General features: G+C 48.5%; 1 protein-coding gene across 2 annotated transcripts in view; it reads right to left on the bottom strand.

The window, feature by feature from the left end:
• GRIK3 (glutamate ionotropic receptor kainate type subunit 3) overlaps nt 1–13,205 on the bottom strand; it is a 123,610-nt gene that overhangs the window by 26,659 nt on the left and 83,746 nt on the right. For both annotated transcript variants that reach the window (XM_069802860.1, XM_069802859.1), the window contains exons 8-10: nt 11,781–11,888; nt 7,852–7,965; nt 3,060–3,263 (exon numbers count right to left, since the gene is read on the bottom strand). In XM_069802860.1, the coding sequence (XP_069658961.1) occupies nt 3,060–3,263; nt 7,852–7,965; nt 11,781–11,888 (426 nt within the window). The remainder of the gene's footprint in view (nt 1–3,059; nt 3,264–7,851; nt 7,966–11,780; nt 11,889–13,205) is intronic.

Below are 13,205 nucleotides of genomic sequence, written 5' to 3'. Positions count from 1 at the left end.
AAGACTCCAAAACAAGCCATGAGAGCCCACTGCGTAAACAGCCCATCCTCTGTCACGTGCGCCGTGATTTACACCTTTGCATGGTAGGCACCATCATCCCTGAAACACTATAATTATATACCTACCTGGGCTACCCTGACGGCTGCCTACGCCCGGCTCCTCTCTGGCTGTGTTTCCCAGCCCAGCAGAAGGCCATCCTGAGTGATGGGCTGGCTGCCCCCTGCTTTTCCCATCTCCTTTTCACCGAATTTCAGCCTTGGATCAGGCTATTCCTGGCACACAGCATCTCCCACTCCCACAGCTCTCAGACCTTCCGAGTGATAACAATCACCATTTTAGCTTCTCATTTCACCTCAGGAGCACCCTCTCCTATGCATGGGACATTCAATCCAGCCTGCACATCAGCTCAGCCCACCAGAGCTGGTGCATCACAGCAGTCTCGGGGGGCTCAGTCTCAGATGCAGATGAGTTAAGGGGGTCTTCAGCAATACACAGACTTTCTGCATAGAGTTAATCCTGGCCTGGGTGTTTGGACCTCACAAAATCCTACCTGCTTTATGCTCCCACCTGAATGGTCCCAATTCTTTTATGAGAAGGAGACACGGAATATGGAGGAAAGTCAGCCCAGATATCAAACTCACAGTGTGGGCAGCCCTGTTTTCATCACTACAACTTTGTTTGAATGCTGTCTCCAACACTTTTCCTACTAGGTGTGAAATAGGTTTGAACTTTCCCATTGCAAAGTGCCAATCAGTTGTTCCTTTCCCCACACGATTTGAAGATGCTTTGCTGCTGAGGAAAGGCCCCATCTGGCTGCAGTTTCACTTTTTAATGCTTTACATAAACACTGCTATAAAAAGCAATGACATGCAGATAAAGAAAATAATGGCTTCATATGGAGTTTGGGCAAGGGTTATAAATCACTCCAAGGCATGCACCCAACCACACCTGTTAGAAAGCAGAGTTCAAACTTAATGCTACAGTAAAACTTGCAAGAAGAGGGGATTTAGTCCTTTCCTGTAGCTGTATGTTAATTTGCTTTTGAAATAGTTAGCCAAGAAATACTTTAACGCAAGCTGACTATGAATTTCATGTTACTTAATGAGGTGGTTCCCCATATCTTCTTCTCAGTCTGTCTCTTTTAGCTGACCACAGCTTTGGGAATGGCTGAAAGCCTCCCGAGAGCCCTACAACATCTTGCAGGACATTGGAAGTGACATGGCTCGGACTAAATGACGGTCTGGCTTCTATTCCCTACATCTTATTCCCTGCTTTGGAGCGATTTACTTCTTCAGAGCCCTGCACTACAGATACTCCGCGGTGAGAGCCACAGACTCTGCTCCCGGCAGCGGGCGCAGGACCGCGGGAGGCCGTGTCCCGGAGCGCGCTGCCGAGGATCGCAGCCTGTGCTCCGCGTCTGTTCGTATCTACGTCACACACATCGCTCGGAACGGCAAAGCACCGATCTCTTCTGCTGGGACGCTGTCACTTCCCTAACTTAGCAAGGGTGTTGCGTAAGAGACTATAAAATCTGTATTTTGAGCTGTATGGAGTTTTCTGGAAGCCAAAATACAAAGGTAGGTTTGCACAGCCTGTGGCATATTCCCCTGTGAGACACAGCATCATGCTCCTCCAAGGGCTGTCCTTGCGTGCCCTTCCCGCTTCTCCAGGGTGAGCCATCTAAGGACTCCAGCACTCTTCACAAACTGATTAAGCATCACTTTGTCCCTATAAGGGACGTAATCATTATCATCTGCATTTTACAGATGGAGGAAGTATTGCACAGAAGCAACTTGTCCAATGTCATTTAAGGCAGACAAGCCAAATCCGGAAACACAACCTAGATCCCTGAGCCCCAGCTCCGCAGTCTCACCGCCAGACAATGCTCTGTTATCTGTTCACAGCGAAGCTCATTTACTGAGGTGACTCACCCAGCAAATACATTCTTCTCACATGAACTGTGAGAGCATCACAGCTGCTACGTACGTGGGATTATTTTTGTCTCTTTTCTGCTTAGGCACTGTTTTCAAAATGTAGCCAGGAACTCCAGAGGTGGTCCAAGGGCTGCACCACTTGAGCAGGGTATTCAGGAGAAGAGAGCTGTGTTACGGCTCTAGGACTGCTTATACTGCTGCCTGCACAGTGGAGATCATAGATTAATTTTGTCCTGATCTTTTCTTCCGGAGACTTTTTCTGGGAATCGGAGATTCATAAAACTACCAGTCTTCCTCACCTCCCTAACTCGGCTTCTGGGATCGCAGGACGTGCTGGAGGCAAAATATCTAATTAGGAAACTGAGCAACCTCTGGCCGCGAGCTGAGGTTTCAGACTAGGTGACTTTTTGGCAGCTGCGAGAGTAAAGCTGCCACGACAGTTTCACTAGTGTTTAATGGGCTTTTAGAAGTGCCTGCGGAAGGAAAAGCACAGCTGCTCTGTTGCAGGGGGAGCTCCACGTCCCGGGAGATTTTAGAAAATAAGCTGCGTTTATAAATAAAAATAAAAAAATATTAAACTGTCCCCTGCACACCTGCTCTTGCAGTCTGGATACATCATCTGGATTCAGCCGAGCTGTGTCTGGGACACGTCTGGGGTCCCTGAGCCACCTCGGTGTTGTGCCCTGGCCCACAGCTCTCAGGGGCAGAGCAGCAGCGTCCTCGGGGGTGAGAGCAGGCTCACGCCGCTCCTGCCCGGGGGGCCACGCTGCCGAGCTGGTGGGCAGCCGGGGCTTGGAGAAACCTCTTCCCTCCTCTCTGCGTGCCCAGCCCTGCGTGCCGGGGAGGGTCTGTGGCTGAAGCCACGGAGCCCGTTTCTGTCCTGCGAGAATGTCCGTTTTCAGAGACTCCAAATGACTATTTGGAGAGTCAGGCAAAGTCAGGCAAAGAGATACTACTTGCACGACAGATCGCGCAACACGGAGCCCAGGCTCTGCGTTAGGAGCTCGCTGCGGGTACCCCGAGCCAGCGAGCAGCGGGCACCCATCCCGCCCCAGGCAGAAATCCTCGGGGACAGCCCGGGCGCAGCCACCCCTCGGCAGCCACCAGCTGATGGGCTTCACTCACGTGGTCGATGAGCTCCTTGATCATGCCGTTCCACTGCCCCTTCTCATCCTGCGCCCCGTATTTCCCGTCCTCCACCAGCCGGATCTCATAGGTGAAGCCCAGGATGATGGCCAGCTCCTTTAGGAGGTCGATGCAGTAACCCTCAAAGCGGTCATTCCCGAACAGGGCTGTGTCGGACTTTCGGAACATGACAAAGGGCTCTTCCTGCACGTGGGAAGGCAAAAAGTCCCCGTTATGGGTCAGCTGCGGGCCCAGCTCCCACTGGAGACAGGCCATCCCTGCGGGTCAGCCTGAGCCACGAGGTGCAGGATCTTCTGGCACCGTGACATGTTGGGAATAAATTAACTTTGCACAGCACATCAGCTAATTAGCAACCTTGTTTACCCCACAAAATTTAATTTTGTCTCTTCTAAGCAGCCAACTGTTTTCCATTTGGTAGGATTTCAGGGAGAAAAATAACCATTTCATGCTCTGAAAATGAAAAGTGTTGAGAAACTATAAAAGGGGGGAGGAAAAATTGAACCCCAAGTCCCGCACAGCAGAAACGCAGCTGACCCGCACCACAGTACCTGTCGTTTGCTGCAGCTGCAGCGAGCAAGAGGCTGGTGGGTTAAATACAGGGCAAGGGAGCTGTGCGTGGCTGGTGCCCAGCCCAAAATGTTCCCCAGTTCAGCTCGCTTTTCCCTTTGCCGGCACTGGCTGATGGGATACAGGGCCCAACTGCTACCCAGAGAGAGTTTCTGCTGTCTGCTCCAGTTACGGCTGCTGTGGGATGCTTGGGAGGCATCTTTAATCACAGCAGTGCCAAGCACCAGCACAAGCGAAAAATAACTAATAAAGTGCTTTACAGCAGGCTTTGCCCTATGGATCCCTGCCTCTTTAGCGGAGGCTGGCAGGTGAAGTCAGCAAACACACAGCAAACTGCACAGCCCTGTGGTGAGTATCAGGCTTGGGCAGTCACTAAGGACGAGGGAGACTGGGGAGCCTGAGGGAGAAAACGTGTAGGGGACAGATGGAAATGGCAAAAGATGGTAGGCAGCAGGCAAAAGCTAGGAGGCAAGGAGAGGATGAGATACCAACAGCAGCTAATACATGGCTCAAACTGAAGGTATCTGCAAGGTTACTGTCCTTGCCCACGGGGTGGCCAGCGAGGGGAGGGCTCACTCACATTTTGCTCTGGTGAGCGAACCGTGTTGCTGGCGTCCCCGCAGTATTGCGTGGGGACGAGGGGGCTTGAAGTCGCGGGAGGGAAGGTCTGGAGTCCCAGCTCGGGTACTACCGAGATGCCCAGTTTGGTGGAGCGCATGCGCCCTGCCTCGGGTGGGTATGGCGAGAAGGGGGTTCGGGACGCAGAGCTGGGCTGTGCCAGCCTGGGGGCTGGTGGCTTTTGTCTCCCAGCGCGATCTGCTGCCCCCACCTCTGCCATCTGCGGTGCGGGCAGGCAAGTGGGCAGGAGGTGCCTGCTCGGCCTGAAAGTGAGGTAGGGAGGGGACGCGAGCAGGCAAAGCTCGATTTGCAGTATGATAAAGCAAAACTGATAACATCACGCCTATAGAGTTTAGCTTGGCACGCACAGCTCAGTTAAATCCTGCTCTCCCTGGCCGCCTCCTCAGCTTTCTTCTCTGGAATTAGTGCTTTGTTTGTGGATCAGCTGAATCTATGGATCTTGATATAAATACGCTGGCTCCAGAGCAGCCGTAAAGCACTATTAATTTTGGGAAGCGCTGTAGGGATTACATACATATTTAACAGCCGAAGCACTGAACATTAGGACGCCACTCGCTTCAGTAATGTATCTCCAGGTCTCAAACATTTCCTAGGGGGTAATTCTGAACTCTGTGAACCACTTATTCACGGACTATTTCACAATTTATTACTGAAAATGGCCAGACATCCAATTCACAAGCTCTCTCAGTTTGCTAATCGATTTCTCAGTGAAGGTGCCCTCAATTTCATAACTTCACAGTTCCCATATTGCTTGGGGAGAGTGGCGCTGGCTGCTGGGGTAATATTTCTCTTCCAACAAGTCACTGCAATATGATCAAAAGGGGGAAAAAAAACCTTTCATGCTTTTCCTTTTAAAGGTTCCTCCTATGGCTTTTCTACAATCATTCACACCAGTGCAAAAGTACAAAGGTGTTGCAAATGCAAATAAAATTTAGGGTTGTATTTTCTTTTTTAGAATCCAGTATATGAAAATGCAATTATTGCAGAACTCGGGTCTAAGCACATTTTCTTCTCCTGCAGGCAAGGGCATTGCAGGACAGCTGTGGTTTCGAGGTAGATACCCCGTGGCACATGTGCAGGCCCAAGGAATGGCACAATTAATAGGAACTGATATCACCCTTGTACATTATGTAATTTGTACATGCTTGTGGAGTACGAGATGAAAATGCTGCCCGAAAAAAGCATGTCAAAGGCAGATGGCTGACAGGTCTCCTCCTGGCTCCATCATTTTGCATTATGCTGTGATCTTTGAGGTACAGTGATTATTGCACCCTAGACCCAGACATTTCCACAACTCTGGCCATGCGTCTTACCCCTGACAAGACGCATCTTTTCTGGTTTCCCTCAGTCCTGTCTGTACAGCTCTCTGATATTCCAGTCCCGAACTGCTGTCCTTTGGCTTCGCCCCGCAGTCGGGTGCTCCTCCAGCTCTCAGTGCGGGCACCTCTGCTGCCGTCTCTCAAACCACCCCCCAGTGCTACCAGCCGTCCCACCCCAAGAATTTTCCCCAATGCGCTGCGCGCAGTTCTGATTAAAGAGAGTGGGGGGGAAGAGGAGTTGTTATATAAACTTCTGGTGAGTTTTATCCAGCCACAGTATGGGCTGAACAATTCCCTTAGAGCTGATCCTGAGCCTCCCCCTGGGAGTGACTTGATGTGATGCGTTATTCATGTTGCCCTAAAAATTTGCATCTCCTGTGTACAGGTACTGGCAGCACTTTAGGTTACTCTTGCTAAAATGAACTAAACCTGCTATGGCAGGTCTCTCCATTTGGCCTGTTAGAAAAATACTGCCTGAACTTCTGCTTTCTGAACACACCAAGAGTGCTTAAATGCAAAAAAATCCCCAACCCCAAACCACCCAAACTCTGTGTGTATTGTGCCTGAGTGCACGTGTACTGCTGCAAGGGTCTCAACAGAAGCAGTCTTACAATCTGATGCATGTTGAATTGTTAAAGTGCCTTTCGCTCCGTCATTTCTCTGCTGCTTCTGCAGTAACTCCTGATGTGACGATTCATTTCAATAACCGAAGCCAGTGGGGGACCATTGCTGCCGCCGATTCTGCTAATGCACATGGCACAGGAACACCGCCCTGTGCAGACTCTCCTGTAAGCACGACCCATTGCAATCTCATGGGACTGGCACAGTAGAAAACTTTCGGACTGGGAAGGGAAGGAACTTTTCCAGTCTCCCCTGCATGCTGAGGCATGAAAGCAATGTGTTACTAAGTGTAGTCAATGAGCTAAGGCTGCACTTGACTCTTGGAGAGAGGGACTTTAATGAAAGTGTTTCATTGGAACAAATATTATGTGGTGGATGGGAAGTTCTTTAGAAGGAGTGGCTAATTTGCAAGGAAAGCTGCAGCAGCGTCTGTATTTGGCTCATATTCTGCCTGCTTCTAATCTGCTAACCTCTTGCTGAGGGATGCAAGACCTTTGGTTCCAGCTCTTCTTCTGCCCTGGACCAAGTGTTTCCTTTCTCTGTTCTCCTCTGGGCACTTTCTCGGTCCCTTTCCTTCTATGACACAAAACCCCACTGTCAGGTCACGTCCTTTTGGGAAGGCAGGGACATCATGAGGGATCACACTGCTCTGGACTGGGGAACGCGTCCCCAGCTGGCTCTTTACCATCTGTACCTTTATGCTCCCTGAAAATACGGAACACAAAAGGGCCAGAAAATTTCCATAAGCAAAACCATAATTCAGGCCTAATCATGGGTAGACTGTCCAAGGGCTGATATTTTTTTTGCTTCCTGGTGACATTCCGTGAGCCTGCGCTGTGTAATACAGCCATATAGAAACCAATGTCACTAGTCATAATTCATTAGATAGTAAATAAAAATTCATTCTGATCTGATGCCGGCCGTCAAATCCAATAGCAAATGTGACAACAAAACGCAGCACGACAGCTGGAAGCAGAGGAGACCTGTTAAGCAACTGTGGTTTGCTGGATAATGGCATTACTCTTAGCTAGTTTATCAAATATGTACATAAGAGGGGGAAAGAAACACAGTTGTCGCAGCTAAGCCAGGGTCTCTGCTTGTTCCTAGTATTTCCTTCTGTAACAAGAACACTCCTATCCGAGGTAGGCAGCGCCGGCCATCTGACAGTGCCCGCTGCTGCCTGCCCGGGCACTGGCGATAAATGGGCGATTCGGAGCTTTTCTGGAGCTCAGCACGTGCAAACCTCCCGTGCCCTCCAGCACGCGGGGAGCAAGGGGGGAGACAGGGGACCTGGCCAGGCAGCTGAAGCGGGGGGAGCTCAGCTGGGACGAGCAGCACCTTCCTGGGCAGAGGGAACACGCGTGGTTCCAGCTGGCCCGTGCCAGCCTCACCGTCCGCCGTGCGTTGGCTGGCAGCCTGCTCCGGAGCGGTGGCATCGGAGGATGCCGCAGGTCACCTCGGTGCAGGTGCATGGGCACAGCGCTGCCCTGCTGAGCCCAGCCTCCTTGCTCGGCTTTCCAGAGGGACTAGCAGATCTGTACTGGGGTGATGTGAGTTTTCAGAGATATCAGCTATCCCTGAGATTTATGGGTGGAGGAAAAAAAGACAGGCTTGCAATCTCCTACCAGGACAGTGGTGACAATTAGAGATCTGTTGCTCAGCGAGTCTGTGACATTAGGCCCTCGTCCTTTGGAAATTTCTGTGATGTTCAAACCATCAGAAGGGCTCCATGCTCCAACCTGAAACGAAGCAAGCAAGCAAACGCATGAATACCCGCCTTGCATTCCTCACTTGCTCTCAGCATCCTACTGGCCTGGAAAATGGAGCTTGCTTCTTTCCTCTACAGTAAACAGAAACAAAGCTGAAATTATCATCTTGTATAACCTAAATGGAAGATTTGCATTAACCCTTCAGCTGCAGGTCACTCCAGCTGCACCTGTATAATAAACAACCCCTGCACTCTCGTCTGATGCAGGTACATGAAAGAAGACCATGATGACTGGAATTTAGGGGCTGAATGAACAATTTGCAAAGGTACTGTGTAGAGCAATCAAGCCATGCTGAAGAGTCAACTCTGGGCAAGGACAAAGCAGAACAAATGAAAAACCCCACACATAATGAGGCCATTTTCTTTTTTTTTTTTTTTTATTTCCACATGGATTTTCTTTGGTGGGGAGAATTAAAAATGACTTGACCAGCTCTGCAAATCCCTGGTAGGGACCATTCCTATCCTCTGTGTTGTGGTAAACTAGACAGAGATTTCTAACACATCCCCTTGGAAAGGCCCTGGTCATCCCTTCAGGGAAGACCACTGCAAGGGGAGGTCTTGGTCCTGGCAGCAAACCTGGAGGAGGGAACGGCAGCAGGCTTGCAGGCTTGCATGGGCACAGGCACGTGCAGCTACGTTCCTCATCAATTTGAGGTGCTCTGTTTTTCTCAAGCTGTCAATTTTAATAAATTATTAGACTTTGAAGAAGTCTGTTGATCCAGAAATAGCAAAACATGTCTCTCTCTAAGAGAAGTCATCTGGGCAAATCTAAGCATGTTAACCTGATATCCGCAGTGCAGGGGAGGCTTTAGAACAAACTTGGAAGGCAGGACTGGCTAAAGGACTGTGATAGTGAGATAAAATGTCAGGAAAGGTGGAGGCATATGGGATTGCTGCCAGCAAACGGAGCAGGGTGGCCATATAGCCAGCCTGACAGCGAGAAAAAACAAAAGCCCACACGGAAGTAGGAACAGAACAATCCATCTGTAGGGTCAAACTGTGAGATGGGACTCAGAAAGAAACCAAAGGCAGACAGCTCAAACCCACTGGGGAGCCAGGAAATTCCAATACTTTATTTATTGCTATTTTTAAGATTCTTCAACCTCTTCAGCAGTCTAAGGGGAGAACTTGGTTTTACTGCATCCCCAAAAAGAGACTTTGTAATGAGCAATGCTGCCTGGCAAAAAAATATCACAAATTCTAGAAGAGTTTCCATGAACTTTGTGAAAGGCTCTAAATATTTCAGGTAAAACCTAAGCAATCTCCCATATCTCCCTTCAATCACACAACAGCTGCAATATCAAAAGATTATTATTGTGCATGGGAAAAGAGAAGCAAGTCCAAGAGGCCCCTGCTTAGCAGCACTGCAGACTCAGTTAACTATGCCTTGCTAAGTTTTCTTTAAGCAAATTAAATACATGGCACTTAAGACTGAATTAATCAGTTTAAAATATTTTAAAAGGAGAAAAAAAGGAAAAAAAATGCATTAAGAGAACTGTGCAAGTCAGATAGTCAAACTACATGTAATTAGGTTTAGTTAATACTCCTGTAATCCCTGGAACATTGAGGAGGTATAAGGATCAGGAGTTCAATCTTAAAGCTCAACAAACATAAGCTATTATACATAATGCACAATCCATATGGGATTTGTTTGTAGTTTGGTGTTTTGTTATTTCAGATTAACTATTGACAGAACCCTAGCTTCAGCAGAGATTTGACATCAATACTTTAAAACCCCTCTAGAGCTGACAAGAAGCTTTCAAAAAAATAATAGTGGGAACTGTGAAATCTCTGAATTGTCGGAGACAAAAGTTGAATGGCTGTACAGAGTATGCATCAAGGTTTGGCAGCTTCCTATGGGCTTTATGTGACACACAATAGCAATAAATACAGCTGGTGCCAGCTATTCTCCAGTACACCTGAGGAGTATTAGTTTGACAGATAGATATTGCAGTTGTACTTAAACATTTAGATTCACATCGTATCCAAATACTCGCACGTTTTTCTATTATTCTACCAACACAGCTCTCTGGCGGTCTGTTGGTGCCACGGTACTCCAAAAAGACATGTTGGGTTTTTTGGTTTAGACAATAAACAAAATATTTTGTAAAAAAGAAGTCAAGCTACAAAGATCGTCTCCTGCTCAGTTCTTGTGAGAAGGTGGCATCTTCCCCTGCTCCTCTCCCGCCTCCTTCCTGCACGGGCTTGGCTGGTTACAGCTGAGACTGAAGGTCATTGGGTTTATTTGAAATGTTTTCTTTATTCTGTATGTGACACCAAAAAATACCCACTAGGAGAGTGCTGTGGTGACCTTGAGATTTTTTACATGAAGCAAAGAACTACTGCTGTGGTGTGAAAGCGTGGCAACAATTTATTTCAAAGCGAAGGAAAAACAAACTGTGAAAAAGGGGAGTGGGGAAGTCAAGCTGTTTGGTCCCAGGAGCTTCACCGCACAGGATCCGTCCCCTCCAAACAGGAGGGTTGCTCAAACTGGTGCCTCCAGCCTCCGGGGGCTGCCTACCTGCACTGCGTGATTAATTCCCTGGAAAAGTCATCTGTGCATGTTGGGCCGCTTGCTGCATGGTTAATTGAAAACTCCCTCTCTCTGCTCCCGGCTGGCGTTTCCCGCGGTACCATAACCTGTCTCCATGCCCAAAGGTTACAGGACTCAGCACTCCTCCCTGGCTGCCAGTAGGCACCTTGTGGGTGTCGAAAAGCAGACTCTGCTCTAGAAAGGGATTTGCTGCCCAGTCGCCAACTTTCTTCTGTAAATCTGCAAGACACCTTTAGCAGAACGGGGACTCGGAATTACTCACAAAAGGGGTCAGGCTCCAGGAGCCCTCGCATGCTGTTATCTGGAGCCTGATTAGAGCGCAGCCCCTGGGCATTGCTCGCTGGTATCAGCTGTCCCCAGTGCAGTACTTTCTTCATTTCAGGCCACTTGCTGCTCTCTTTTGTCTTAAATGAACTGATCTCACCTTGAAAGGGATGTTCTAGGGGTGTTTAATGCTTTACATATTGCCTTTTTTTTTTTTGAAAAGTAATTGTAGAAAAGGAAATGAAATCCCCATGAACACCTGAGAATCAGATTTGCACATCAGCATCATATTGCTGTGCCCAGAGTAGAGTTGCACTAATTAGGAGGATCTGAGGCTGCAGCCTTTGTGCTGTGTTGCCTCTGGGTGGCTGGGCAAACATGGCCACCGAATGAGATCCCTCCAGCCAGCCAGGCAAAAATGCACTTTTTGCTTTTTTTCCTCGTTGTCCCTTAGATAACACATAGAAGAAATAAACAAAAGTACACACTGCATTCTCCTGCAAAATCTAGGCTGTAATAAGCTGGTGCCATTTCCAAGCCTTAGGCAATTTTCATTGTGGGAAATTACACCAAGATGATGCTTTCAAGAGCTGTTGCCTCCTCAGGGAAAAATCAACATTTTGTAAGCAAGCCCAGCAAGATGGGGTGGGACGGCCTTTATTCCTTCCACCTTTAGCCTGGGCAGGGAGAGGTTAATGGCTGCTCAGAAAGTTTCTTCTGCTTCTACTATCTCAGGAAAGTGCCACAAGCACTTCTGCAGCTAGTAACTGTAATCCCACACATACCGCTTCGGGGCTAGTGAGTCATGGCTGAGGCATGGAAAAGGATCTGAGAAATTCCACAAAGTAAATATCCTTTTATATAAAAACCAGAAAACCTGGAAACAATACAACCACCAACCATTTCCTCTATTGCCTGAGTATCAGAGTTAGACTAAGCCACATGCAGATAAGACAAACCCTGCCTACCTTTTCGAGACCATCTTCTTTGAGGCTGATGATATCCAGATCAAAATCTGTCCGTAAACCGCTAGTTTTATTAAAGACAATTCGTCCTGTTAATCCTTCCCATTGGGCCTGTGGAAGGGAGAAAAAGTAGCAGGGCTGTTACTTGGTATCATAAATAATCTTTTGCCCTCCACTGTATGTTCTTTTAATTAGTCCTTATACGGGTTCTTTCTCCCCAAAGAGCATGATTAATTAATAATCACGTCCGTTCAGACTACAGACGGAGCTAGAGATTTTCTTAACTCTCTTGCAGTCCTTGCTACAAATTTTGTTCGCACCTTTTGTGTTCGCCAGCTGTTGCAGGACATGATGACTCAGTAGAAAACTGCTTGCATTTATCATGGTATCCTTGTGTGCTGCATTTATCCTTGTAGTACTGATAAATGCTGGGCTGCAGAGAGCCTGAGTTTGGGACAACTCCAGTCAAGTTCATAAATAATCCTTTTCTGCATGAACCTGCTGATGCTTCCAAGGTGTGTGGAAGCTAAAATGTCCTGAACACTTCCCTCCCTTCCTTTCAGATGGAAAGTGGAGCAGAAGAGGCCAAGGGCTTGTCCATGCTAGCAGGTTCTGTTGTTTTGAAACAGGCACGGGAATCTGGTGGGTGCGTGCTGCATCGGTACCCCTGGTTCGGTTTTTGGCAGTATAAGCAGGGGGCAGGTGCCCAAAGGAGCTGGGGAAACCCTGTTGCTGGAGACTTTCATCACTTGACTGGACCAGGTCCTGCACAGCCTGGTCTGACTTGGGAGCTAGTCCTGCTGTGAGCAGAAGCTTGGGGTAAAAATATCTAGATTCAGTTCAGTCAATATTATTCTATGATTCCATTTCTTTTCCACTGTACGCTTTGCAGCACCACCAGAATTAATCTCTTCTGATTTAGGAGGTGAGAGACCCCCAAATACCAGATGCTAGCTGTGCTGGCAGAGCAGGTGCTAAGGGACAGCATGGTATATGATGCCTGCTTTGCCCAGGGACAGTGCTAGGATGTACTATAAGCATCTGTCCTACGGAGGATGCTCCCGTAAGAGCGCCGGGCTGCTGACATGGTTTTCTGCTTTACAATCGCATCTCAGCAGTGGAGAGCTGAGACTCGGGCTCCTTCCTCTGAGCAGTTCAGTGTGCGTTCCTCGCTGATGAATGTGTTTCCTTTATGGGTGGGAGAGCTTGAAATATCCCAGTGTGATGAAGGTGGCATAATGTATTCTCAGGGGGGAATGACTGGCATATTTCCCAGTAAATATGCTCCTCCGGCTCTTCCTCATTAATTCCCAAGGAATAATGACAGCCTCCTCCCAGCCTCGCCACCCTTGAGTTTTGGGGAAGGCTGCGCTCAGTTTGCTCATTTTGGCCTGCAGGTGGTTTGCCTGTGGGACGCGCAGCCTGCGG

This window comes from Haliaeetus albicilla, chromosome 16 (assembly GCF_947461875.1).
Source record: "Haliaeetus albicilla chromosome 16, bHalAlb1.1, whole genome shotgun sequence".
Lineage (NCBI taxonomy): Eukaryota > Metazoa > Chordata > Aves > Accipitriformes > Accipitridae > Haliaeetus > Haliaeetus albicilla.
Note: the sequence above shows the minus strand (reverse complement) of the source record. Positions and strands in the feature narration are given on the sequence as shown.